Source organism: Podarcis gaigeae (assembly GCF_964106915.1).
Source record: "Podarcis gaigeae genome assembly, chromosome: 13".
In the NCBI taxonomy this organism is placed as follows: Eukaryota; Metazoa; Chordata; class Lepidosauria; order Squamata; family Lacertidae; genus Podarcis; species Podarcis gaigeae.
In genome coordinates this window covers 41,664,898-41,689,516 of record NC_139689.1, presented here as the reverse complement: position 1 = coordinate 41,689,516, position 24,619 = coordinate 41,664,898, and the positions used below count along the sequence as shown (strand labels likewise).

The following is a 24,619-nucleotide window of genomic DNA, read 5'->3' as shown; positions in this document are numbered from 1 at the left end:
TTCTGAATCTCAGAAGCCAGAACAGCAAGAGGGATCGCTGCGTAGTGAAAGCAACAATCCCTCTTGCTGTTCTGGCTTCTGGGATAGCTGCGCAGCCTGCATTCACTCCATAAGATGCACACACATTTCCCCTTACTTTTTAGGAGGGAAAAAGTGAGTCATAGAGCAAAAAATACAGTAACTGCCCTTCCTCTGCGCTCCCGGTAGGATTGGGCCAACACAAAAAAGCAGCACAATCGCCTGACCTCAAAGAGGTGAAGCCCAGCCTCTCCTCAGAGTTTGCCTCAATTTTCACCCTGGAAGAGAGAGAGAGAGAGAGAGAGAGAGAGAGAGAGAGAGAGATGGAGTGTACACACCCTGGAAGTGTGTGTGTGTGTATACATTATCCATACATTATGTATACACACACACATATATATATTGGGGGTGTGAACGAAGTGTTCCTCCAGTCTTAATTCCAGAATAAAGTTTGCCTTTGCCTTTGTCATTTGCTGGTTTGGAGAATGGGGGCTTTTGGAGCAAAAGGGTGAATTTGGTAGATACGTTCTGAATTGATTCTAGAAAGTGAAAACAGGACAGAAGGAAGGATTAGGAAGAACGGAAAGGTACAGGAGTATGCAGGAGTCCAGGGTAAGAGGTCTAGAGTCTTGAAGCTGATGCGGGGAGTTTGAAAAGGATCATAGTTTGAGATCAGAGCAGCTGGAGACAGAGAGAGAGAGAGAGAATGTCTTTCTGTTGGCTTCCAGTTTCTCGCTCAGCTGAAGATCATGGATTACAGTTTGCTGGTGGGGATTCACGACGTGGACCGTGCTGAGCAGGAAGAGATGGAAGTTGAGGACCGGGCAGAAGACGAAGAATGCGAGAACGACGGCATTGGTGGGAACCCCATTGGCTCTTACGGGACCCCGCCTGACAGTCCCGGCAACCTTCTCAACTTCCCCCGGTTTTTTGGGCCTGGGGAGTTTGATCCCTCCGTGGATGTCTACGCTATGAAAAGCCATGAAAGTGAGTGTTTGGGTTCGGCATGGGTGAATAGGGTGGAAAGGAGGAGATGGGAAGCCCAGTCTAAAGTCCTTGGGATAATAATAAATAATAATAATATTTTTTTATTTATACCCCGCCCTCCCCAGCCAAGGCCGGGCTCAGAGCGGCTTACAAGCAATAATAAAAACAAGATGGATGATTACAACTTAAAAACAAAAATAAAATACAACATTAAAATAATGGAACATTAAAATATTAAAATGTAGCCTCATCGCAGGAGGAGAAGGAAAAGAAAGGGAAAAAAAGAGAGGGAGGGAATCAAATTGGCTCCAAGCCAAAGGCCAGGCGGAACAACTCCGTCTTACAATGATGGGATGGAAGCCAGAGTGTTGTGTTGATAGGTTCCTAGACCACAGGCTTTATGGCTTTAAAGGTCGGCACCAGCACTTTGAATTGTGCTCGGAAACGTACTGGGAGCCAATGTAGGTCTTTCAAGACCGGTGTTATATGGTCTCAGCGGCCGCTCCCAGTCACCTGTCTAGCTGCCGAATTCTGGATTAGTTGTAGTTTCAGAGTCACCTTCAAAGGTAGCCCCACGTAGAGCATGTTGCAGTAGTCCAAGCAGGAGATAACCAGAGCATGCACCAGTCTGGCGAGGCAGTGCGCAGGCAGGTAAGGTCTCAGCCGGCGTACCATAATGTGTCTTCACAAACCAGTGATGGGAGTGCACTGGATAGGAAGCAGCTTTTATGTGTGTGTGTGTGTGTACACAGCCCTGACTTTCCACAGCAATGTGCAACCACAGCGGGGAGCATTGGGTCTGTTTTTGGGCACACTTGCAGTGCCCATGGATCAATCGTGTAAGGCCCAGCAGGTCTGGCCAGTGTCCTGCATAAACCAGACTGTGGCCTAGACTGTGTCCCAGAATCCTTTGAAATGCACACAGGTTTCTGTTTGTTACGGGTTCCCTAAAAGTTGGGAAATCGCTAATCTTAATAACATGATAATTCCGTGGAGAGAACTCCTGTCTCTTAACAGCTGTTGGTCTCTGCTAGGTGTGTCTGAGCAATACTTGCTTTTCATTTCCATATTATTGTGCTCCTTTCTCTTGCTCCCGCCCTCCATTCGAAAGCCAGGGGGGCTGGTGCATTGGCAGTGGGAAGGCCCTTTTCTGGGGGGCGGGGGGGGGGGAATCAAAACAAATCAACTGCCATTCAAGCATCATGAAGCCAATTGGAGAGGCGCTCTGCAGATGCTCAGAGCAGCTGCTGACTTCTGGTCATGCTCTGCCACATTGAGATTGTCAGCAAGATACTACAGTCACATACCCTCTCTGTTGGGCTGGAAAGGTGGCCTCAACTCACAGATCTAACCACAAAAACATTTGGCCATACCTGAACTGCGCTTGCTAGCCAAAAAGTAGGCGGCCTGCCCTAAATATGACTCTTTGCCTGATTAACCAGTTTTTTTCTCTCTCTCCCTCTCTCATTGTAATCAGGTGCCCCTAAAAAGGAGGTCTATTTCATGGCCATTATAGATATCCTCACACCGTATGACACAAAGAAAAAAGCGGCGCACGCTGCCAAAACTGTGAAACACGGGGTAAGACAAAACCATTTCTTTTTGCTCGTTCAGAACCTATTGCTGGAAAATTTCATGGAATGCAATTCTAGTGTTGGGGGGGGGGGCATTTTTCTCCCGTCTTTATCAATTAAACAAGTTATGTTTGTCATTTACCGTAAATTCTACTCAATATTGATCCGGAGTAGATTCCAATGTATAGTTAGCAGAGTAACAACTTAAATATGTGCAGGATTCCCAAAGAGAGCACAGGCATTTCATGCAGCAGAGCTTTACTGCTACTGAAGGCAAAGGAGCAGAATGGTCACAAATCCAGTACATTCAGGATTGGCACTGTCCATAAGAAATCCAGTTGCAGCAGACCTAACTTAAACTTCACAATAACTTGTAATAAGTCTAAACCAGGGGTCGGCAACCTAAGCCCCATGGGCCAGAAGTGGCCCACAGAGGCCATTTAACCGGCCCATGAGCCACCCATGAACTGAGCTACCTGCTTGGCGAGTCCCCGTGTGCTGCACTAAACTGGCGCAGCGTGGCGTGGCTGATTAGATAGCTTGCCTGTAACTGAACATGTTTGAGGAAGCAAAACTCCAGCTTCTTTCAGTGGGTGATTGATGTGGGTCAGTGGGGGGGGGGGGGAATTAGGGGTCAGGCAAGAACATTCCTCTTATATTGCTAATTATACAATTTACGGCCTTTAAATTGTGTATGTGTGGCAGGAGTTACTGTTTTCATTCGTTACAATGTTGTAATACAAAAACACAAAAATATACAAGTCGCCCTGCATTCCTTTGATAAAGGGCAGTATAGAAATTAAACAAGCAAGCAAATAAATTGCTAGTCTTCCAGACTCTTTTTAAAATAATAATAATAATAATATTTTATCCCTTTTTTCCATATAGAAAGTTACATTTGTAGTAACAGTTATATTCCAGTTCCACAAAACTTCCGGCTTCCAAACTCTCAAAGCGATGCATGTTTGGTAGCAATGTAGAATTTGCTGTAGCACCAACCCTTGCCTGTGAAGGGGGTTTCATTGCTGACTCATTTCACCCCTGTAAGTTAGAACGCTTATGGACATGAATTGAAGTACCATATATACTTGAGTATAAGCCAATTTTCCAGCACATTTTTTATGCTGAAAAAGCCCCCCCTCGGCTTATACTCGAGTGAGGCAGGCGGCGGAGGGACGAGCAGCCCAAAAGGAGCCCTTTCAGGCTGCTTGTTCTTCCTCCGCTGCTGCTGCCGCCGCCACCAAGTTTGTGGTGTGGTGAACCGGCTTATACTCGATTCAATAAGTTTTCCCAGTTTTTTCTGCTAAAATTAGGTGCCTCGGCTTATATTCGGGTCAGCTTATACTTGAGTATATACGTGTCAGGGAACTGACATCGGAGCCAGAGGTGGAGGCAAGGCTCCCAAGCGATGCCGGAGAAGGGCCCAGCAGGGAGAGAGGGAACTCATCAGCTGGGGAAGGAAATCAGCGTAACACCAGGGATAAAGGGGGGCAGATGGGGGAATTGGCAAGGGGGTTCCAGGACTCTTCGCCGGAGACCAGCGGGGAGAGCACAGGTCCTCCGCTACCCACACCCACCCTGCGCAGAAGACTTCCACGCAGGGAAAGTAGGCGTAGACTTGGCGTCAAAGAACTTTCTTTGCTGGAAGAAGTTCAAGAAACGCCCACTGACGGATTCTGCTAGCGACTGAAACAGCCACGAAGTGAAAGGCTGTCCAGCCAGGAAAAGGTTTAACCAGGCAACCTAGCCAGGAGTGGCGGCAACTTACGCACGAGCAACCCCATATAACCATTACAATACGGTATGTTTGAATTAGAGCTTTGAGTGAGGCCAGAGTGCCCACTCACACAGGGTATCATTCGCTCCGTCTTCCCAAGCTTTTGGTGCTCAGGCTCAGAGGTGGACAAGTGCCTTCGGCTGACAGCAGGATGACTGATAATTGTCTGACAGCAGGATGACTAAAAGCCAATAGTCAGGAGCGCCGAAGGGGGTTTCATTGCTTTAATCTGTTTGTTTTGTTTTCCAGGCCGGAGCAGAGATTTCCACAGTCAATCCAGAGCAGTATTCAAAACGCTTCAACGAATTTATGTCCAATATCCTGACATAGTTGCCTTCCCATCCTTGGCAAAAAAAAAAAAAGCAGAGGGAGAAGACAAGTGGGGGTGGGTGCAGGATGTGACTTCTAGAGCAACAGGAACGCACCCCCACTCTGCTGGGGTGTGATGTTCAGTGAATGTGCGATAACCGTGTGACCTAGCCGAAAACTAACTCATAGCTGTAGGCCTCCAAATACTCTGCTTGACCTGGTGGAAAAGTGGAGGTCTCTCTCTCTCTCTTTCTCCCTCTCTCTCTTTCTCTCTCTCTCTCTTTGGTTGTGAAAAAATCCAAACATAAACCTGAGGAATTATCTTTGAAGAGTACGACCGTCTCCTGATGGTCAGGCGCAAATGTGAATAAATAGCAGAAACTCCACAGGCATTTCTCCCTTCGATTGGATCTGCTTTTCTTCACTCCGAGCGAGAAAAAAACAAACCCCTTGTTGCTTCTTTCTCTAAGAACTGGACGGGAATAACCGTTTGCCGTTTGGAGGGGAAACTGTTACAGCGATGTGCAAAAGCCATTTTAAGTCCATTGAAACAGAGACTTTCCCCTTTGGGTTACATTTCCCCATTATTATTATTATTATTATTATTTTGCACCAATGTTCATTTCAAAAGAGATGGGGTGGAATACGATGGCAAGTTGGCTGCTTAAAAATTCACGCAAGTCAATGGGAGGAAAGCAGTTACAGAAGAATTCTAACACCTGTCATTCTGGACCACGGCGAAGGCCCTTGGCTAAGAGACTGACTCTGAAGGGGATGTGGCAACATTAAATCATTCTCTGGACAAGTTGCAAAGACATTTCTTTTGGAGCACCTGGACTCAGTTGCCTCTGTAACATAACTGATGTTCTGGCAGTGTTAAGCTAATCATGGTTCAGCCAACTTTTTAAACCCTGGATCTGGTTGCAAATCCCATAAGACGGTGCTTGCCACTTTTTAAAGCAGCGTATTGTGTTGTGAATCAGTGTGTTGGAAATCTGTCTGCCTGGAGTTTTGGGAAGAACATGATCCTAGAACTTAGGGGGAAAAACATTATAAATCGATGCAGCTGACTGTTCCGTAACCACTAAGATAGACTGTCTGTGAGCTAGGACAGAACGTTGGAATAATTTGTGCTTGGTCGGTTTTCTTCAAGAAAGCAAACTGTTCTTGCCCCATTTGAATTGCAACTTTCCCCCCTTTTTACGTCTGCAGACAGTAACGTTGGATTGAACAGCCACACTTGTTGAAACTGCCGAAGATTTGGAATGCAACGCATTGATTCCATGTTTTAAATCTTATGTGGGGTGGGGTGGGGGGGTTGTTTGTGGGTTGGTTTCTTTTTTAAGATGGATATAACAGTTTTTGAGCCGTCACCTTGCAATCAAGACACTTTGCTTACTCTGCCTTGAAACTGTTTCTCACATAGGCCTTTCTTACCCTGAATGTGGTTGTTGGGGAGTTTGTGTCTTTTGCTGTGTAGTATAGTTCTTGATTTGTGGATTCTGTCTTGTTGAGAATGTGGTGAATGTTTTCTTTCCTTCTTTTCCCCTTCCCTTGTAGTATATGCCCCTTCTTCTCTGATGGGACCCCCCCCCCCGCCTCGCCTGATTAAAAAGACAATTGATTCCACAATTGTAAAGACATAGAAAGTTTTGCAAAACTTGAAAATGGTGGAGTATGCTGTAAATAGATTGAGGTTTCTTAAAAGCCTAAATGAAACCTTTCATTAGGAATAGGATAAGAAAGTCCCTCCTCTTCTCACTTGTGACTTTAATTTATCAGATCAGCTGCAACCATCTGCTATGTTTTGAGCATCGTGGGGCAGATCTACACTTGTCATTTATAATGTTAAAAACGTGTTATTGAAATGTGACACCAGAGGGCACTGCAGAGCAGAACTCCACCGGCAATGGGAAACTGCCATTAAGAATTATAGATTGTTTTATTTATAGAAGATCAGTGTAGATCCAGCCCAGCTGACTACAACTGGTTGTGAATATGTGAGCATACTTTTCAGAGTGGGAATGGGGATGTCGGCAGGTCGGAAATGCTTTGAAAGCTTTGAAAGGGCCCCTTTCTTCTCTAGAAGCATGCGCTCGAAACCCATTGTGAAATAAGAGCCTACAGCCTGGGAAGATTCTCCACTCTTGGATCCATTTCTTGGGCACTTGCTTCTCGACTCTTAAAAGCCATTTCACCCTACTTTCCGCTAGGTTGTCATTAGAAATACGCAAGCATCCGCGCCAAACACTGGTGACGATATTCCTACCAATGTCTGTCCTTTTCGAAGCTTGGCAGTACAGTTAGCCCTGGGGGGGTGGGATACATTTCCTGGACATGCTGGGATCCGATCCAAAGGCCCATCTAGCCCAGCTTCCTGTTTCTCACAGTTGCCAACCAACCAAATGCTCCTGGGAAGCCTGGCAGGAGGACACGAGTCCTCTCTTGCTTGTGTGCCCCAGCAACAGGCACCTGAAGGCTTCCTGCCTCTGATAACCAGAGGCCATATCTAGCCCATCATGGCCTAAATATTCAGTCTATCAAACTCAATCGGTATACGGAAGCAGGCTCCCACACGCATGGAATGACCGTCCTGGGAGCTCAAGGCACACTTCTTCTTTTTAAGTATCTGTGGCCCAACCTGTCTTTCTGCCCTTGTCTCTTCCCATTGCATTCCCATTGACCTCTCTTCTGCCCCCGCCCCCCCCGAAAATCCCTTGCTCCCAAACATCTTTGTCAGTTCCGTTCTCATCTAATTTGCTTGAAGCTCCCTCCTTCAACAACCTGGCTAATAATAATAATAATAATAATAATAATCTGGGCGGCTTCCAACAGAACATTAAAATACAATAACCTATTAAACATTAAAAGCTTCCCTAAACAAGGCTGCCTTCAGGTGTCTTCTAAGAGTCTGGTAGTTGTTTTTCTCTTTGACATCTGGCGGGAGGGTGTTTCACAGGGCGGGTGCCACTACCAAGAAGGCCCTCTGCCTAGTTCCCTGTAACAGTACCCTCTCTCTCTCTCTCTCTCTCTCTCTCTCTCTCTTTCTCTTTCTCCCAGTCTCCCTTCAGAAGCCAATTCTTCATTCTCTTGTAAGGTGAGGAATGTGATCCATGGATATGGGTTGTGTCTGCCCACCTCTCCACTGACAAAAAGCAAAAATCTTTCAGAGAATACACCCTCAGGGGCTGAGACAATCCCCTCCGTCTCATCCCTAGCCCAGCTAAAGCCTGAATAACATAGTCATTTCCATATCTTGCTAGCCTTACTTTCTCCCTGCAGTCATCCTTTTGATCGTATGCCCTTGGGGGGGGGGGGCAAGCACTGAAATTTCTTTTTCCTGTCAAAGCCCATGAGCATATACAATGCTCTTTAAAATAAGCATGCAGCTCCCATTAGGAGTGAGTGCAGGCAGCCAGTTACTCCTCTAACCATTCAAGCCACCCCACTGGTATCTGGGGTCTCCTAAGTGTCGCACACCTGTAGGCAAAACTGCCAGCTGTTTATTGGATGCTGTTTGGAGACCTAAATATGAGAAGTCTTAAGCCCAAAGAGCTCTCCAGGGGGAGTTATGAGCAGGTGCTAGGTGACTTATCCAAGTTTCTCCACTCGGAACCTCTCACTAACGCCCTTTCCTGCGCCAACCTCTTTGTTGAGACCGTTTACCTTTGCTTCTCCTAAATTTGTTTTCTGCTCCGTGGCTATGAAGCCCCTGTCTGTTTTTGGCTTCCTGCCAACCCCCAACACTCTGCCTCTTCTCCCTAATCGCACCCCACCAGCAAACTTTCCCTCCCGCTCTCATAGCTGTAGCCTTCTGCTGTGTCTCTCACCCGGTCCAATTTAATCTCCCCTTTTCCTCTCTTCTGCAAGTCCCATTTCAGCAAAGCTTCTCCCCATTCATTCTCGCCCCCAACTACCAAACCCTACTCTAAGTATGGAGCCTCTCAGCTCTGCTCCCAACCACTGCATGTAGATGAGGATGCGGTCAGTTCTGCAATACTTCTGCATATTGCACCAGATTAACTGTTGGCTGTTAATGTGGAGCCTTTGGAGATAATTCCTGGGCTCAACAGGACGGTTGTGTGGCTGGCCATGTCTCCTCTCCTGCTAATGTTGGGTTTGATTGACAGGTCAAGGGCAGTTGGGTTTTCCCTTCCTCACAAAGCTTTTCCCTTAGATTTGCCTCCCCACAGACCTCCCCTCCAATTTAAGAGATAGAAATCTTGAAAACAGGTGAAACCAGGGCAGGAGACTTGAGAGCTCCATCATGCTGGTCTGATTCTGGCCCACTGCCCATTGCCAATCTTCATCTTCATCTTCTTCCATGCCGGATTAGTATCAAGCATTTCCAAATTCTTCTTCCGATGAATTTTGGAAGTATATTTTGTGAAATAAGCAGAAAACTGCACAGTTAGTTCTAGAATGGCAGGATATTTATTGTTCATGGCAGAATTTGAGTCACCATAGTACAGAACTAGATTATTATTTTCCTCCTATGGCACATCAGACGAACCTGGCAATCCGGTAAACATGAATTATGTGTAAAGGATATTCTAATCAAGGCAGTTGCTTCTTTTGGTGCTGTGGAAGTGCCCCCTGCCATCATGACTATGATATGCTGCTGAAATTGCAGCTGCTGAACAGTCTTAATTCCCCCCCCCCAAGCTTCTCCCCCACTCCATCAAGAACCTTTTGCTTTCCCTCGGATTTTGGTGACCTCTGGGTTTCCTTTCCCCCCGACATTAAAACTGTCTGCATCCATAACCATAAGGAGGCCAGTGTCATGGTGTATTTAAGTTTTGTTGTGTAGCCCAAGGTGACGGCACTGACGATGCAACTTTGCATCCGCATCAAGGGTGCTTAACTTTTTCTCTGGAGTCTATTCTGAAACTTTTGCACTTGCCCTGTTGTCCTTTTCTAAGTGTGAGCTGTTTCCACGAAGGGCGCAGCTTGTCTGCACAGCCAGTGGGCTGCTGGCTTACTCTTGAACCTAACAGCCACCGGACACTTCTGTTGTCACTGAGCATTTGAACACCACCGGCAGATTTAGTAGTAGTGATTTATACGGTCATTTCCCCCCCAAGATCCTTAAGGCAGAGAGAAGTGTGGATAAGTGCAAGGTGGAGCAAAACAATATCTGCTTGCCTGGACAGAACACCCTTTTCAAAAGCCAGCATCGGCCGTAATCGGTCCAGGCAAAGAATTGTAAACAGTCAGCACTTTTCCCCTGAGCAAGAGAGGTCAGCTGAGAGCCTTCTTTTTAATCTCACACACACATGCACCACAGAAGCAAAGTATTTTCTGGCTCTTGGAAAACACCTTGGTGGTGCTTTCTCAAAAAAGAGAGCAAAAGGCAGCCTAATTGCAATTTCAGTTGGAAGGATCTCTCTCTCTCTCTCTCTCTCTCTCTCTCTCTCTCTCTCTCTCTCTCTCTGTGTGTGTGTGTGTGTGTTAGTTCTGCTCCTGTGAACAGTCTTGCTCTCAAGATGCACATTCTCAGCTGGATTGTGTCCAGCCAGAGTGCATGTTGCTTCTGTCTGCTCTCTTGCCTTGGGTATATGCTCTCTGGTGATGCCAAAGCCCGAACCCTAAGGAGTTAGACATATTTGTTAAGGAATCTATTGGTGGCTACTAGCTACATGGTCCTCATAGTTTAAACCTGCATGCTTTGGTCATCACAAAGGAGAAGATGAGGTCATCTCCTCAGGAGAAGAAAATCTTGATGAGAGTTGGTTTCTGTGCAGAGTGAGGGTTTATCCACACTTAACTTACTTCCTCTCTTTCCAGGCACAGTCCGCACCTTAAAGCTTTGTGTCCAAGCGTTTGTTTTTCTTCCAGAGCTTTCTCCATGAAAACCTGCTCTTTAAAGTTCAATCGGAGCAAACAGCAATCCGCAGAAAACCAGAATGAACGTTTGCTCTGATTGAGCACTAAAGAGCGAGTTTTTGCGGTGAAAGCTCCAGGGCAAAATTAAAAAAACAAAATGCTCGGACAAGGAATTTTAAACCACCTGGAAAGAGCAGGGACCAAAGGTAAATTGGATAAGCCTGGTTTTTGACAGCCATTATACACATCCATCCCATGCTTTTAGTGATTTGATGGGAGGTGGGTTATATTCAGGCACTTAGCACTTGAAAAAGATACTGTTGTGGGATTTTTAAGGGCTGGTGATGGCAACCAAGTTTGTTTAATCATGTCTGCCTCCTTCAAATGTAAAACGGGTTGGGGCGGATCTTAATTGATTATTGCAAAGGTCATGGGTACCACTTTGTGCTCAGTTGTTTCAGCCAGTTGTTTCCAGCACATCTGAGCCAGCCTGGGAACGGTTATGTTCGTACCCCTTGTTCTTAGGCTCCTGTTGTTAAAAACGCACATATACACATACACACACACACACACACACACACTTTGTATGCGAGCGAGACATCCAACAAGCTGCTATGCAGTCTCACTTGGCCCTGAGAATGAAAATCGTAGCGCAAGTCTGCACAGTGTCACCACAGGTAGTTTTTTTTTTTAATTGTACGAATTGTAAATGCAGCTCCTGTGTTCCTAGTCAGGGTGAAGGAATCATGAGCCAGTTCCACTGAGCTACATTTTTTTAAAAGCCTGTTTTTTGTGCTGCATATGCAGTGGACTCAAAGGTGTTTTTAAAGATGTATCACAAAAGGTTCAAGTAGCTGGTGACAAAAAAGTAAACAAAAAACTATGAAAAAACGCACCCGTTTCAATTTTCACAACATTTTTTTTTTTAAAATAGAGATTAAAAGTTCAATGTGCTTATCTGTTTGCTAGAAGAAGTATGAGACACTTAGTGTTTTGAAATGCATGCATGTTAACAAGGTGAAGTCTCCCAGGTGGGACAAACGAAATAAAATTAAAACTTTGTGTACAGTTCTCTTTTTTTAAATGTATTTCTGAGGCGGGGGGGAACTGGGGAGGTGGGTCTCAAAAGGGAAGCAGGGTGGGAGGAACTCATTTTCACATTCATTCAGCACCACAGGCCAACAAATATTTGGCCACAAGCCAGCAGTGGAGAAACTGCACCCAGGAAAAGCCACGGTGCCCTGACCAAAGCAGGGTTTGCAAGTGCCACTGAAACTGTGAAGGTTGGTGCCTGAAAAGCCCAGTGCCCTTTACCCACAGATGTGATTTCAATCCCTGCAGGCAAAGGAAGTGTTTCGCTTGATGTCACCCAGTGACTGACAGGTGCCCAGTCACACACTCTGTCAAAATAGCAGGGGCTGGGAAGGATCTCAGCCCAGTACAGTGGTACCTCGGGTTACATACGCTTGAGGTTACATGCGCTTCAGGTTACAGACACCACTAACCCAGGAATAGTACCTCGGGTTAAGAACTTTGCTTCAGGATTAGAACAGAAATCGGGCTCCAGCAGCAGCAGGAGGCCCCATTAGCTACCGTGCTGCTTCAAGTTAAGAACAGTCAGGTTAAGAACGGACCTCCAGAACAAATTAAATACTTAACCCAAGGTACCACTGTGTGCCTGAAGGAGCATCTCCACACCCATCGTTCAGCCCAGACACTGAGGTCCAGCTCCAAGGGCCTTCTGGCGGTTCCCTCGCTGTGAGAAGTGAGGTTACAGTGGAACCTCATGTTACGTACTGTCCTCCTTGCAAACGCTGCGGGTTAAGAGCTCCGCTAACACGGACACGGGTGGCGCTGTGGTCTAAAAACTACTGAGCTTTGGGCTTGCCAATCAGAAGGTTAGCGGTTCAAATCCGCGTGACAAGGTGAGCTCCCATTGCTCTGTCCCTGCTCCTGCCAACCTAGCAGTTCGAACGCACGCCAAAATTGCAAGTAGATAAATAGGTACCACTCTGGCGGGAAGGTAAAAGGTGTTTCTATGCGCTGCTCTGGTGTTGGTGTTCCGTTGCACCAGAAGCAGCTTAGTCATGCTGTCCACATGACCTGGAAAAACTCTGCAGAGTGGACAAACGCCGGCTCCCTCGGCCTGTAAAGTGAGATGAGCACTGTAACCCTAGAGTCGTTCGCAACTGGACTTAACTGTCAGGAGTCCCTTTATCTAATCTGGAAGTAGATGCTACTGGTTGTGAACGTTGCCCTGGGATGCGGGTGGAAGTCACACGCTGGTAGTGCGGCAGTAGCGGGAGGTGCCATTAGCAAAAGGTTATGAACGGTATCGGCTTAAGAACGGACCTCCGGAACGAATTAAGTTTGTAACCGGAGGAACCACTGTACAGGGAACCAGGCAGACGGCCTTCTCGGTAGTGGCGCCCACCCTGTGGAACGCCTTCCCATCAGATGTCAAGGAATTACAAAAGACTGGCCAGGCTCCCCAGGGTATCCAATCAAGTAAGCATTAACAGGTAATCTGCCAGACAGGAGGTAAACAACGCACTCAGATTTCTGTTGTAGACCGCCCTTTCTGTGATGTAGGCATGATGCGTCTGGGGGTGGTCTTGGACTCCAGGGCGGTCAATTTAAAATGTCTACATAAGGGCGGGAACACCTTGGTTTGGGGTCCTCCTCCTTCTCCTGCATGTGAAGCGGGTACCCTGTTGCAACAGTTCAATTAAAGATCAGGCTTACCGTACTTGCTGCTTTGCTTCTCAATATTCTCTGGTTGGCCTCTGTTATTTTCTCTGACTGATGGAGAACCTGCAAAGGACTCTATAAGGGCTCTTGTGTTCCCCATAAGGGAATAAGGGCAGATTTTCGTTTATTATGTCATCATCTAACTCTAGTCCTTCGGTAGTTCTGGGGGGACTTGCAACATAATAAATAAGGAATATTCTGTACGTGAGACTTTCCACTTGACAAAAAAGAGCCTTAATAAAAACTACCCTTATGTTTAAAAATGAAGACTATCTTACAAGAGACTTTGGGGGGTTTTCAAAATTACCTCTTTCAATGGTCTTGAAATATGTAAATATGATGAAATATAACCTATGAAAAGGTTGACAGCTGGGCTAGTGGAAGATCCAAGTTTCTTTAATATTATCAACCCAATAATTTACCCAGAATACTGCTTTGTGCTGAAACTTGATAAACACTACAGTGGTACTTTGGTTCTCAAACATAATCTGTTCCAGAATTCTGTTCAACTTACAAAATGTTTGAAAACCAAGGCACGGCTTCCGATTAGTGCAGGCGCCCCGGAAACAATAGCTTACAGCTGCACTGAACGTTCGGCTTCCGAAAAACCTTCAAAAACCGGAACACACAATTCTGGGTTTTCGGCATTTGGGAGCCAAAATGTTCAAGACCCAAGGATCCACTGTACAGTGGTACCTCAGGTTAAGTACTTAATTCGTTCCGGAGGTCCGTACCTGAAACTGTTCTTAACCTGAAGCACCACTTTAGCTAATGGGGCTTCCCGCTGCTGCCGCGCCACCGGAGCCTGATTTCTGTTCTCATCCTGAAGCAACGTTCTTAACCTGAAGCACTATTTCTGGGTTAGCAGAGTCTGTAACCTGAACCGTATGTAACCTGAACCGTATGTAACCTGAGGTACCACTGTAATCATCTTCGAATGGATTTTTCTTAATGACCATATACCCTACTGCTTACTGCTTTCAGAAGTGATAAAGTTTGTGTATTATAAATGAAAAACCTAGTAGAATTCTTAGTGAAAACATTTATTCTGCCAACAATACATCTCATTTCCATCATATATAATTTTGAGCTCCGACAACAAAATCATACACGGTTTTCTTAACAGAAGAGCATTCCAGCCGCTCAAGACAATGTCAAGTCAAATACTGAGCACCCCAAAACAACTGTGCCTTTTGCTTAGTCCATACGAGCTTTCAGTGTTCGGGTAGTAATCTTGTCTTTTTCACTGGTGAAGAGAGAAAAGAGGAGGAGAAACGGAGGTGAAATCTCACACTGATGCCCTGCAGTGTAAATCATATTTTTTACCTCTTGGGGAATTTCCATCAAGCATCGGCCACTCACTAGAAAAACAAGGAGCTTAGCTAGGTTAGTCCAGCTCCCTTGTCGCAGATGCCGATCATTTTCTCACTGGTGCAAGCAGGAATGCCCGCTGCTCTTTAAACCTACCCCCAAGCAGGAGGGGAAACTAAATTAACTTCATCACTTCCATGGGACTAATTTTTCTGGGTCAGCCTTGCTGCTGGTACGTGGAGAGCTACTCTCCCTGCAGCTAAGCCGTGAAGATCAATCAACCTCTTGGACATGTTTTGCAGCAAACGTACAAAAAAAAAAGAGACCCAACCACAACAAACCAAAAGCATACTTACATGACATGAACTACCACACCCATGCCTGACACGGCATCTCTGTCCACCGCATTGAGCATGGCTTGGCCTATGGTTTCAAAGAGGTCGTCTGGTTCCTGCATTCAAGAGAGGAAGAGTCTTTTACTGTCTTTTACTGTGTCTTTTACTGTGGTACCTCTGGTTACGAACTTAATTTGTTCCGGAGGTCCGTTCTTAACCTGAAACCGTTCTTAACCTGAGGTACCACTTTAGCTAATGGGGCCTCCCGCTGCTGCCACACAATTTCTGCTCTCGTCCTGAGGTAAAGTTCTTAACCCAAGGTACTACTTTCGGGTTAGCAGAGTCTGTAACCTGAAGTGTTTGTAACCTGATGTGTTTGTAACCCGAGGTACCACTGTAATTCATTCTGGAGGTCCATTCTTAAACTGAAACCGTTCTTATTCTGAGGTGCGCTTTTGCTAATGGGGCCTCCTGCTGCACGCCTGCCTCTGGCACACAATTTCCATTTGCATCCTGGGGCAAACTTTGCAACCAGGAGCAGCTACTTCCAGGTTAGTGGAGTTCGTAACCCGGAGCATTCGTAACCAGAGGTACCACTGTATTTGGAATTCCTATAGGTGTGTTGTATCTAGAACGAGCTTTGCACAAGGAGGAATTAGATCACGTGGCATTTTTTAAAGGCCCTTAAATTTGTAATCTGACAACACGTGAGGTGGGGTGGATTACAACATCATCATCATCATCATCATTATTATTATTATTATTAAAATTTGTATACTGGCCTTCATCCAAAGATCACAGGATGGTTCACAACATAAAAATACTAAATGACAGCACAAAATACGTAACAAAACAAAAACAAACCAATCACACAAACCCCACAAACACACCCCAAAGCCCATAAAATGTTTAATCAGCCAAAGGCCCGGTATCATAATAAATAATAAATAAACAAATAAAAATAATAATAATTTATTTGTACCCCGCCCATCTGGCTGGGTTTCCCCAGCCACTCTGGGCGGCTTCCAGCAAGGATTAAAAATACATCAAAATGTCACACATTAAAAACTTCCCTGAACAGGGCTGCCTTCAGATGTCTTCTAAATGTCAGGTAGTTGTTTATCTCTTTGACATCTGCTGGGAGGGCGTTCCACAGGGAGGGCGCCACTACCGAGAAGGCCCTCTGCCTGGTTCCCTGTAGCTTTGCTTCTCGCAGTGAGGGAACCTCCAGAAGGCCCTCGGCACCGTTAAGAGGCACTGTGCATTAGTGAGAGCAGCCGTTTTTAGAGGCAGCCCCACAAAATCTTGGCCTTGCCAAGGTAATGAAAGCAGAAACACTCATGCCCATGCTTCTTGTGTGCTCCTGGCTAAGGCGGCATCCCTCTTACCATGTCTGGCTCCCACAGGGACTCGCACATGCCGTACATCTGCTCTGCGCAAGTCCCACTGACCACAAAGTCCTCCGTTGTCATTGGGCAGCCGATCAGGTCTAAGGAGCAAATGAAGGGCTCGTACGTGACCGGGTCCAAGCCGGCTATCACGGGCTCCGTGTAGTAAGGTCCAAACCTGAAAACAGCAGGAAAAGGTGTGTTAGCTATCCATTCAGTAAACTCATCCCAAACACCATCTAAACATGACAAAGCTGTGCTAAAAAAAAAGCTATTGCAAACGCAACTTTGAGAAAAGGGGAAGCAGCAGGAAAATACGTCCAATCACATTTCCGTTGGGATGCCTAAGCAGGCAAGTTTAGGTTATGCTTAGAATTGGCCAGATCTTCAAATACCTGGAGAGAAGGGCAGAACTCCCCAGCCCCTCCAGTTCAGATGTGGCTCGCTAGAGCTACCCAGAGCACTTTTTGCGGTACACCTGCTTTAGGCATATGTATTGATTTGTGTCAGGTGTGCAGAGTCCTCCCCTCCCTTCGGTAACTTCACAGACAAGAATTAATGGGAAGTTTATATTTGTTGTTGTTGTTTAGTCGTTTAGTCGTGTCCGACTCTTCGTGACCCCAAGGACCAGAGCACGCCAGGCACTCCTGTCTTCCACTGCCTCCTGCAGTTGGGTCAAACTCATGCTGGTAGCTTCGAGAACACTGTCCACCCATCTCATCCTCTGTCGTCCCCTTCTCCTTGTGATCTTTCCCAACATCAGGGTCTTTTCCAGGGAGTCTTCTCTTCTCATGAGGTGACCAAAGTATTGGAGCCTCAGCTTCAGGATCTGTCCTTCCAGTGAGCACTTAGGACTGATTTCCTTAAGAATGGAGAGGTTTGATCTTCTTGCAGTCCATGGGACTCTCAAGAGTCTCCTCCAGCACCTTAATTCAAAAGCATCAATTCTTCGGCGATCAGCCTTCTTGATGGTCCAGCTCTCATTTCCATACATCACTACTGGGAAAACCATAGCTTTAACTATACGGACCTTTGTCAGCAAGGTGATGTCTCTGCTTTTTAAGATGCTGTCTAGGTTTGTCATTGCTTTTCTCCCAAGAAGCAGGCGTCTTTTAATTTCATGGCTGCTGTCACCATCTGCAGTGATCATGGAGCCCAAGAAAGTAAAATCTCTCACTGCCTCCATTTCTTCCCCTTCTATTTGCCAGGAGGTGATGGGTCCAGTGGCCATGATCTTTGTTTTTTGATGTTGAGCTTCAGACCATATTTTGCGCTCTCCTCTTTCACCCTCATTAAAAGGTTCTTTAATTCCTCCTCACTTTCTGCCATCAAGGTTGTGTCATCTGCATATCTGAGGTTGCTGATATTTCTTCCGGCAATCTTAATACCAGCTAGGGATTCATCCAGCCCATTTTATAGTCCTTTTTTATTTTATAGTCCTTTTTAATTCAGTCATCTAAATTGGCTGCACGCAAAAATCCACATCTCTCCACGCGGAGAGCAGTTGGCGACCCTAAATTCTCCCGCTTCCGTCCCCAGCAACATCCTGGACGCCAATGGAAAGTTCCTCTTCCTCCTCTCTGCATTCTTTGTTCTTTAATACGGATGGACCTCCTAGTTCTTGGAGAGGGAGGGTCCCCCACACTCTCTAATGTTGCCTTTCTCAACCTGTGGGTCCCCAGATGTTGTTGAACTACAACTCCCATCACCCCTAGCTAGCAAGGCCAGAGCTCAAGGATGATGGGAAATGTAGTTGAACAACATCTGGGGACCCACAGGTTGAAAACCGCTGCCCTAATGACATCTCTGCTGGCTGTTCCCTCCCTTCTGTTTCTCTTTCCATTATCTCGTAACTAGGCAACTCCTGTCAAAGCTGCTCCATGTCTGTGTCTCTCTGCTCCTGAAACCGCTGGAAACAGGGGAGGCGAAATTTTCCCCTCTTCCTCTTCAGAGACAAGCTAATCTGCCTGAGAATGCATTCCCCCATCCCCTGATTCAGACCATTCCCTGACAATTTGAGGGGGTTGGCAGACGGATGATCCCATCTTTGAAGAAGAAGAGAAGAGTTTGGATTTGATATCCTGCTTTATCACTACCCGAAGGAGTCTCAAAGTGGCTAACATTCTCCTTTCCCTTCCTCCCCCACAACAAACACTCTGTGAGGTGAGTGGGGCTGAGAGACTTCACAGAAGTGTGACTAGCCCAAGGTCACCCAGCAGCTGCATGTGGAGGAGCAGGGAAGCGAACCCGGTTCCCCCGATTACGAGACTACCGCTCTTAACCACTACACCACACTGGCTCTGAGCAGGAGGGATGGGCCACAGGACCACAGGATGGATGCTTTGAGCAGGAGGAATGGGCCACAGGACCTCCTTGTCTCTTCCAAATCAAACTGGTGCTTCAAGAGAACCCACCAGCCAGCAGAGCTTCAAGAGAACCCACCAGCCAGCAGAGATTCCAGGAGTTCAGTTGCAGCTTGGGCTTCAATCTGTTCTAGGATTTATCTTCAGTTCAATCCCATGCATTCACGCCCCCCCCCCCTCCAATGTTACTGAACTTCTTAGCTGAAATGCAATTCTTTTAAATCCTTTACCGTCTCTCATACAGCAGGTTAGACACCATACTCATCAGGGTCTGCGGTTTGATTTGACGGCCTTCTTTCAGCTCATAAAGATTCAGCCGGAACTTGAGCCTTTGAGCGCTGTTAAGAGACAAAAAATGGTGTTTATTCAATTTTAAGGCCCTAAATCCGTTTTCCACTTGGTGGCTGAGGAAGCACAATGTACATATCTCAGGACATTCTGTAACTGCTCCCCAGGGCATGGCGGACAGTTGTTTATTGGAGAATTTTGGACTAATTTAAGTAATCTCCAGTTTCCTTTTTTTCTTTTTCTTTTTTATAAGACCAAGATCATTTATAAGACCATGTCTTAGTTGTTGCAGGATACAACACAGATCTATGCAAGTACTTTGCAAAACCGGCTGGAAGCCCAGACTTCTCTACTACTCACAATTTGATAACTTCAACTTAAAATTTAGAACTTCGAACCTATTGTCTCTATGAATTGGGGTGGGGGAGATTATTTAATGCCAATATGTTATTGCTCTTCAACACACACCCTGTGGAAAAAATTAGGCAATGTTATTTAATAAGCCATTCCTAAAACGTGTTTGCATTTGACCTGATTTGAGTTTCAATTCAAAACTGCATTGTTCTAAGACAAAGATATTGCTGGACTACAAACCCCATCATCCTTGACCATGGGCCATGCTGGCTGGGGATAATGGGAATCAGGAGTCCAAAAATATTTAAAGTGCACAGGTTTCCCATCTCTGTTTTAAGAGGGGAAAATGTAGCTCATTTTTTTTAGGAACTTGGATTCTGTTTTCTAAAAAAAGCAAAGCAAAAACAAGCCCTCAAGGTACTGAATATTTTAACTTTCAGTTCACAGGATGTGTGTGTGTTGATGATCTATAACATGCTCAGCTGCAGGGAATTTTTGCCTCTGGAAAAAACTGTCCCTGTCCAACAGCACAAGTGATGAGAAAAACTAGAAAACATTATCTGAATTTGTTTTCTATTTTCTGATATTCGCAACTTCCAAGCAACCTTGCCAAGAGAGCCATTGTGGCGTTTGCCTCCTAGGATGGGTCATAAGGAAAGGGTTAAAGTAGGTGTGATGTGATTGGCCAGTGAGAATGCCAGGGGGGAATAAAAGTTAGAGAGGGAGGTTTTAAAAGGCAGTTGAAGTTGAGTTGAGTTGGGGTTGAGGTTTGGGAGTTGAAGAAGGAAGAGGGACGTTTAGGTGTGGGTTGGTAGAGTTGTATTGTGAGAGAGTGAGAGGAATTGTTAGGTGGAGTCAGATAGTTGGAATAATCAGTTTGGAGTTGTTAGGAACTAAGAATAAGAAACTGCCAAGTAAAACTAACTGAAACCATAAGCTTGTTCCTGCATTTAAAAATAAACTTGATTATTTGTTTATGTTAACAACTGACTGGACTCCGTGTGTCCCCATGAGATACGAGGTTGTGGCAGCGGAAAAAGCAATCACAGTGGTGGCACAGGGTCAATAGACCGTCAAACGTCTGGGGGCCCTGTGTGTGGTTGCCACAGCTACTCTTCCCATTTTGGAAGAGTTGGGGATACCAAGACCGAAAGAGCAGCAATTCACAAAAATCTAGCCACGAACCTCCCAAAAACAGTTCCCAAGGCCCCTAGCACTGGACAAGACCAATTTTCTTGCTTTGAGCAAGAACAAATACTTACACTGTCTGAACATCAGTGGCGAGTCCAGCCAAACCGATGAATAATCTGTCTCCCATTGGGAAAATTTTCTGGAAATCCGTAGTCACCATCTGAGCTTGAATGCCAAACCGCCGGTCAGCAGCAATGGCAACACAGTTTTTCCCTTTCATGGCCATTACGGCCCCACCGTTATAGGACATAATAGACTGGGAAAGGAGGGAGAAGGCAGGCTGGTTAGTCAACATTATTAAGAAACCAATTCGGCAACACTTTTTCACCAGGATGGAGATTTTCCAAATCAGACCACTATGTGTGAGCCTCTTCGGTAGGACAGTCAACTACACACATTTCTTCCAAATGTTGTTAGAATAGAGTACGCCTCTGGGGGCGAAGTCAAAATGCTGTGCTAGCAACACCAAAGTGACCTCTCTGGAGAACAAGACTGTGCGGCGCATATGGAGGTCCTGGGCTGCATGGACGACAAGACCCCCCCCCCCCTGTCTTGCTGATGCGGTCCAGGTGAAAGCAGAGCAATATGTTTGGCACCAGCTTGGCTGCAGTTGTGGTTAAAGGTAAAGGGACCCCTGACCATTAGGTCCAGTCGTGGCCGACTCTGGGGTTGCGGCGCTCATCTTGCTTTATTGGCCGAGGGAGTCGGCGTACAGCTTCCGGGTCATGTGGCCAGCAGGACTAAGCCGCTTCTGGCGAACCAGAGCAGCGCATGGAAACGCTGTTTACCTTCCCGCTGGAGTGGTACTTATTTATCTACTTGCACTTTGACGTGCTTTCGAACTGCTAGGTGGGCAGGAGCAGGGACCGAGCAACAGGAGCTCACCCCGTTGCGGGGATTCAAATTGCCAACCTTCTGATCGGTAAGTCCTAGGCTCTGTGGTTTAACCCACAGCGCCACCCGCGTCCCATGCAGTTGTGGTTAGTAAGAAGCATATAAGGCGCTGCCCAACTGTGTTAGGGACCCCACTCCAGATTTGTGCACTCCTTAGCCTTTTCTTCTCCCAAAGATATCTCCGCAAGGCAGGATGAGAATTTTCCTTCTTTCTCAAATGTGGACCTCCAGCTGTTTTTGGACTACAACTCCACCATCCCTGAGCTCTGGCCTTGCTATTTAGGGGTGATGGGAGTTGTAGTTCAACAACATCTGGGGACCCACAGGTTGAGAAAGCTATAAGGTAAAGGATCCCTGGATGGTTAAATCCAGTCAAAAGCGACTATGGGGTGCAGCGCTCATCTCGCTTTCAGGCCGAGGGAGCCGGCATTTGTCCACAGACAGCTTTCTGGGTCATGACTAAACTGCTTCTGGCGCAACGGAACATCGTGACGGAAACCAGAGCGCACAGAAACGCCATTTACCTTCCCGCCACAGCAGTACCTATTCATCTACTTGCACTGGTGTGCTTTCAAACTGCTACTTAGGCAGGAGCTGGGACAGAGCAATGGGAGATCACCCCGTCACAAGGATTCGAACCTCCAACCTTCTGATCGGCAAGCCCAAGAGGCGCAGTGGTTTAGACCACAGCGCCACCCACATCCCTAGCTATAGCAGGACCAGTGGTCAGGCATGATGGGAACTGTAGTCCAAAAAACACACACCAGCTGCAAGCCCAAGTTTGGGGAAAACATTGTCCCAGATGCACTACCTTCCCAGATAGAGCCCCATGTGCCTCTATGTCAGCCTTTCTCAACCTGTGGGTCCCCAAATGTTGTTGAACTACAACTCCCATCACCCCTAGCTAGCAAGGCCAGAGCTCAGGGGTGATGGGAGCTGTAGTCCAACAACAACTGGGGACCCACAGGTTGAGAACCGCTGCCCTATGTGGACAATAAAGAAAGCCTGGATTCGCCCAACCCCGGGTGGGTGCCTGGAACCACTGGACGGGGGCCAACTTTCGCTATCGCTTCTACCAGAGCCCGAGGACTCTCCCGGGCTGGATCAGGCCAGAGCCCAGCGCACCCACCCTCCTCTTTCCCACGGGATCTGCGGGAAGGGGAGCCGCCTTTCCCCGGCCTCTCCCTCCCTCGTCCCCCGGCGATTCGCACCCAGAGCCTGGCCGAGGCCTCCCATCTTGGCAGAGGCGGGATTCAGCCAGGAGCAGCCGATCAGCGCCTCGACCACCTTAGTCCAGTGGCACCCCGTTCCGCTGGTCATTTTTTGCCCCCCCCCCCAGCTCCCCTTTAGAACCCACCATGATGGACGCTGGTAAGAAAACGAGCCCTTATCTCCGCGCTCCTCTCGCTTCCTGCCGCTCGCTGCCGCTAAGCCCCGCCCCCGCCTCCCTACCATTGGCTAGCGTGGCCACTCGCGCCGCTTCCCATTGGGTAGCTGGGCGCCGTCAGTCAAGGTTCGGCCTCCACCCTCGGAGTGGGCGGCAGAAGGATGTGAAGAGTCATGGTTCCTCCTCCCTCGCAGTACCCTCGCACGTAGAGATAAAAAATAGAGAGAGACGCATCTTCTCTCGTGGAGAGATAGCTTCCGGGTTCGCAATGGATTTTTTTTTCCAATTTTTTTTTTTTTATATATTTTACAAGTGCAGAGTTATAACATACCCATATTTAGATATTTCTCCGAATCTCTAGACTACCCACCTTCCCCAGGCCCCAGCCCCAGGGGGAAACTCCCAGGGGGAAATTCAGGATTACATTCTGCGCTTTGTCTGATATAATATATCTGGATTTGTCTTGTGTTCCATTCGCAGGAATACACCCACAATGTGTTTTTACATCTAAAAAAACTCAGGTATAAACTGACTGAATAAGGGCTGAGTTAAGAAAGAAAAGAAACACGCGTTGCCATCTAATCGCACGCTAAAATTATGGATTTCTGCAAACAAACACCTAACAGGAAAAAACCGCTTTTTAAAAAAGTGGCAGAAAGGAGGCTTAATAATATTTCAAATAAATAAGGAATAGGGATTCGGAAATGATGCAGAACTCTTCTGTTGCCTTTGATTCCTATCTCTATGAAAAGCAACCGGAAGTGGCGTAAGATCCAATTGTAAGCCTGAATGCTGCTTTTTTTTTTCAACCAAGTATCCGCAGAGATAATAAATGAGAGAGATGTCTCATTGTTGGTTGCCCAAATGACAGCAAATCAGGAAGGGTTTCTGACTTTCGACTGGTTAAAAATGGCAAATATGTTGTCTGTCTTGTATTTTGACGGCCTACCGAAAGCCTTCCTTCTACAAGGCTTGTAAATCGAGAACAATTTGCATCTGCACTGCAATTGCTTTTTAAATAGATTTTAAAGACTTTTCTGTGTTTTATTTCTATACTTTGGTACCCTGGGCTTCTTTGGGAGGAAGAGTGGTATAGAATTTAATAAATTAAATAAACTAAAAAGCACCCCTTTCCCCCCTGACCCCATGGACCAGAGCACGCCAAGCACTCCTGTCTTCCACTGCCTCCCGCAGTTTGGTCAAACTCATGCTGGTAGCTTTGAGAACACTGTCCGACCATCTCGTCCTCTGTCGTCCCCTTCTCCTTGTGCCCTCCATCTTTCCCAACATCAGGGTCTTTTCCAGGGAGTCTTCTCATGAGGTGGCCAAAGTATTGGAGCCTCAGCCTCAGGATCTGCCCTTCCAGTGAGCACTCAGGGCTGATTTCCTTCAGAATGGAGAGATTTGATCTTCTTGCAGTCCATGGGACTCTCAAGAGTCTCCTCCAGCACCAGAATTCAAAAGCATCAATTCTTCGACCTCTCACTTCCATACATCACCACTGGGAAAACCATAGCTGTAACTATACGGACCTTTGTTGGCAAGGTGATGTCTCTGCTTTTTAAGATGCTGTCTAGGTTTGTCATTGCTTTTCTCCCAAGAAGCAGGCGTCTTTTAATTTTGTGGCTGCTGTCACCATCTGCAGTGATCATGGAGCCCAAGAAAGTAAAATCTCTCACTGCCTCCATTTCTTCCCCTTCTATTTGCCAGGAGGCGATGGGCGCAGTGGCTATGATCTTAGTTTTTTTGATGTTGATGTTAAAAACATACACAAAGTAAAATTAAAAAAATTCTTTCCAGTAGCACCTTAAAGACCAACTAAGTTTGTTATTGGTATGAGCTTTCATGTGCATGCAAACGAAAGCT

The 24,619-nt window shown here is 46.5% G+C and overlaps 2 protein-coding genes and 1 long non-coding RNA gene across 4 annotated transcripts in view; 1 reads left to right on the top strand and 2 right to left on the bottom strand.

The window, feature by feature from the left end:
- PIP4K2B (phosphatidylinositol-5-phosphate 4-kinase type 2 beta) overlaps positions 1-6,297 on the top strand; it is a 28,235-nt gene extending 21,938 nt beyond the window's left edge. For both annotated transcript variants that reach the window (XM_083709648.1, XM_083709649.1), the window contains 3 exons: positions 747-1,005; positions 2,483-2,586; positions 4,606-6,297. In XM_083709648.1, coding sequence (XP_083565774.1) covers positions 747-1,005; positions 2,483-2,586; positions 4,606-4,686 — 444 coding nt within the window. In that variant the 3' untranslated portion in view covers positions 4,687-6,297. The remainder of the gene's footprint in view (positions 1-746; positions 1,006-2,482; positions 2,587-4,605) is intronic.
- Positions 5,952-24,619, bottom strand: part of LOC310830354 — a 44,856-nt gene continuing 26,188 nt past the window's right edge. Inside the window, exon 2 of the long non-coding RNA XR_014557616.1 lies at positions 5,952-7,482. This is a non-coding gene — a long non-coding RNA (uncharacterized lncRNA). The remainder of the gene's footprint in view (positions 7,483-24,619) is intronic.
- Positions 14,270-22,881, bottom strand: PSMB3 (proteasome 20S subunit beta 3). The gene is made up of 6 exons (XM_083709956.1): positions 22,724-22,881; positions 20,544-20,728; positions 18,870-18,977; positions 16,277-16,454; positions 14,910-15,004; positions 14,270-14,488 (listed from the first exon to the last, which is right to left on the bottom strand). The coding sequence occupies exons 1-6, from the start codon at positions 22,724-22,726 to the stop codon at positions 14,440-14,442; spliced, it is 618 nt and encodes a 205-aa protein (XP_083566082.1). The 5' UTR covers positions 22,727-22,881; the 3' UTR covers positions 14,270-14,439.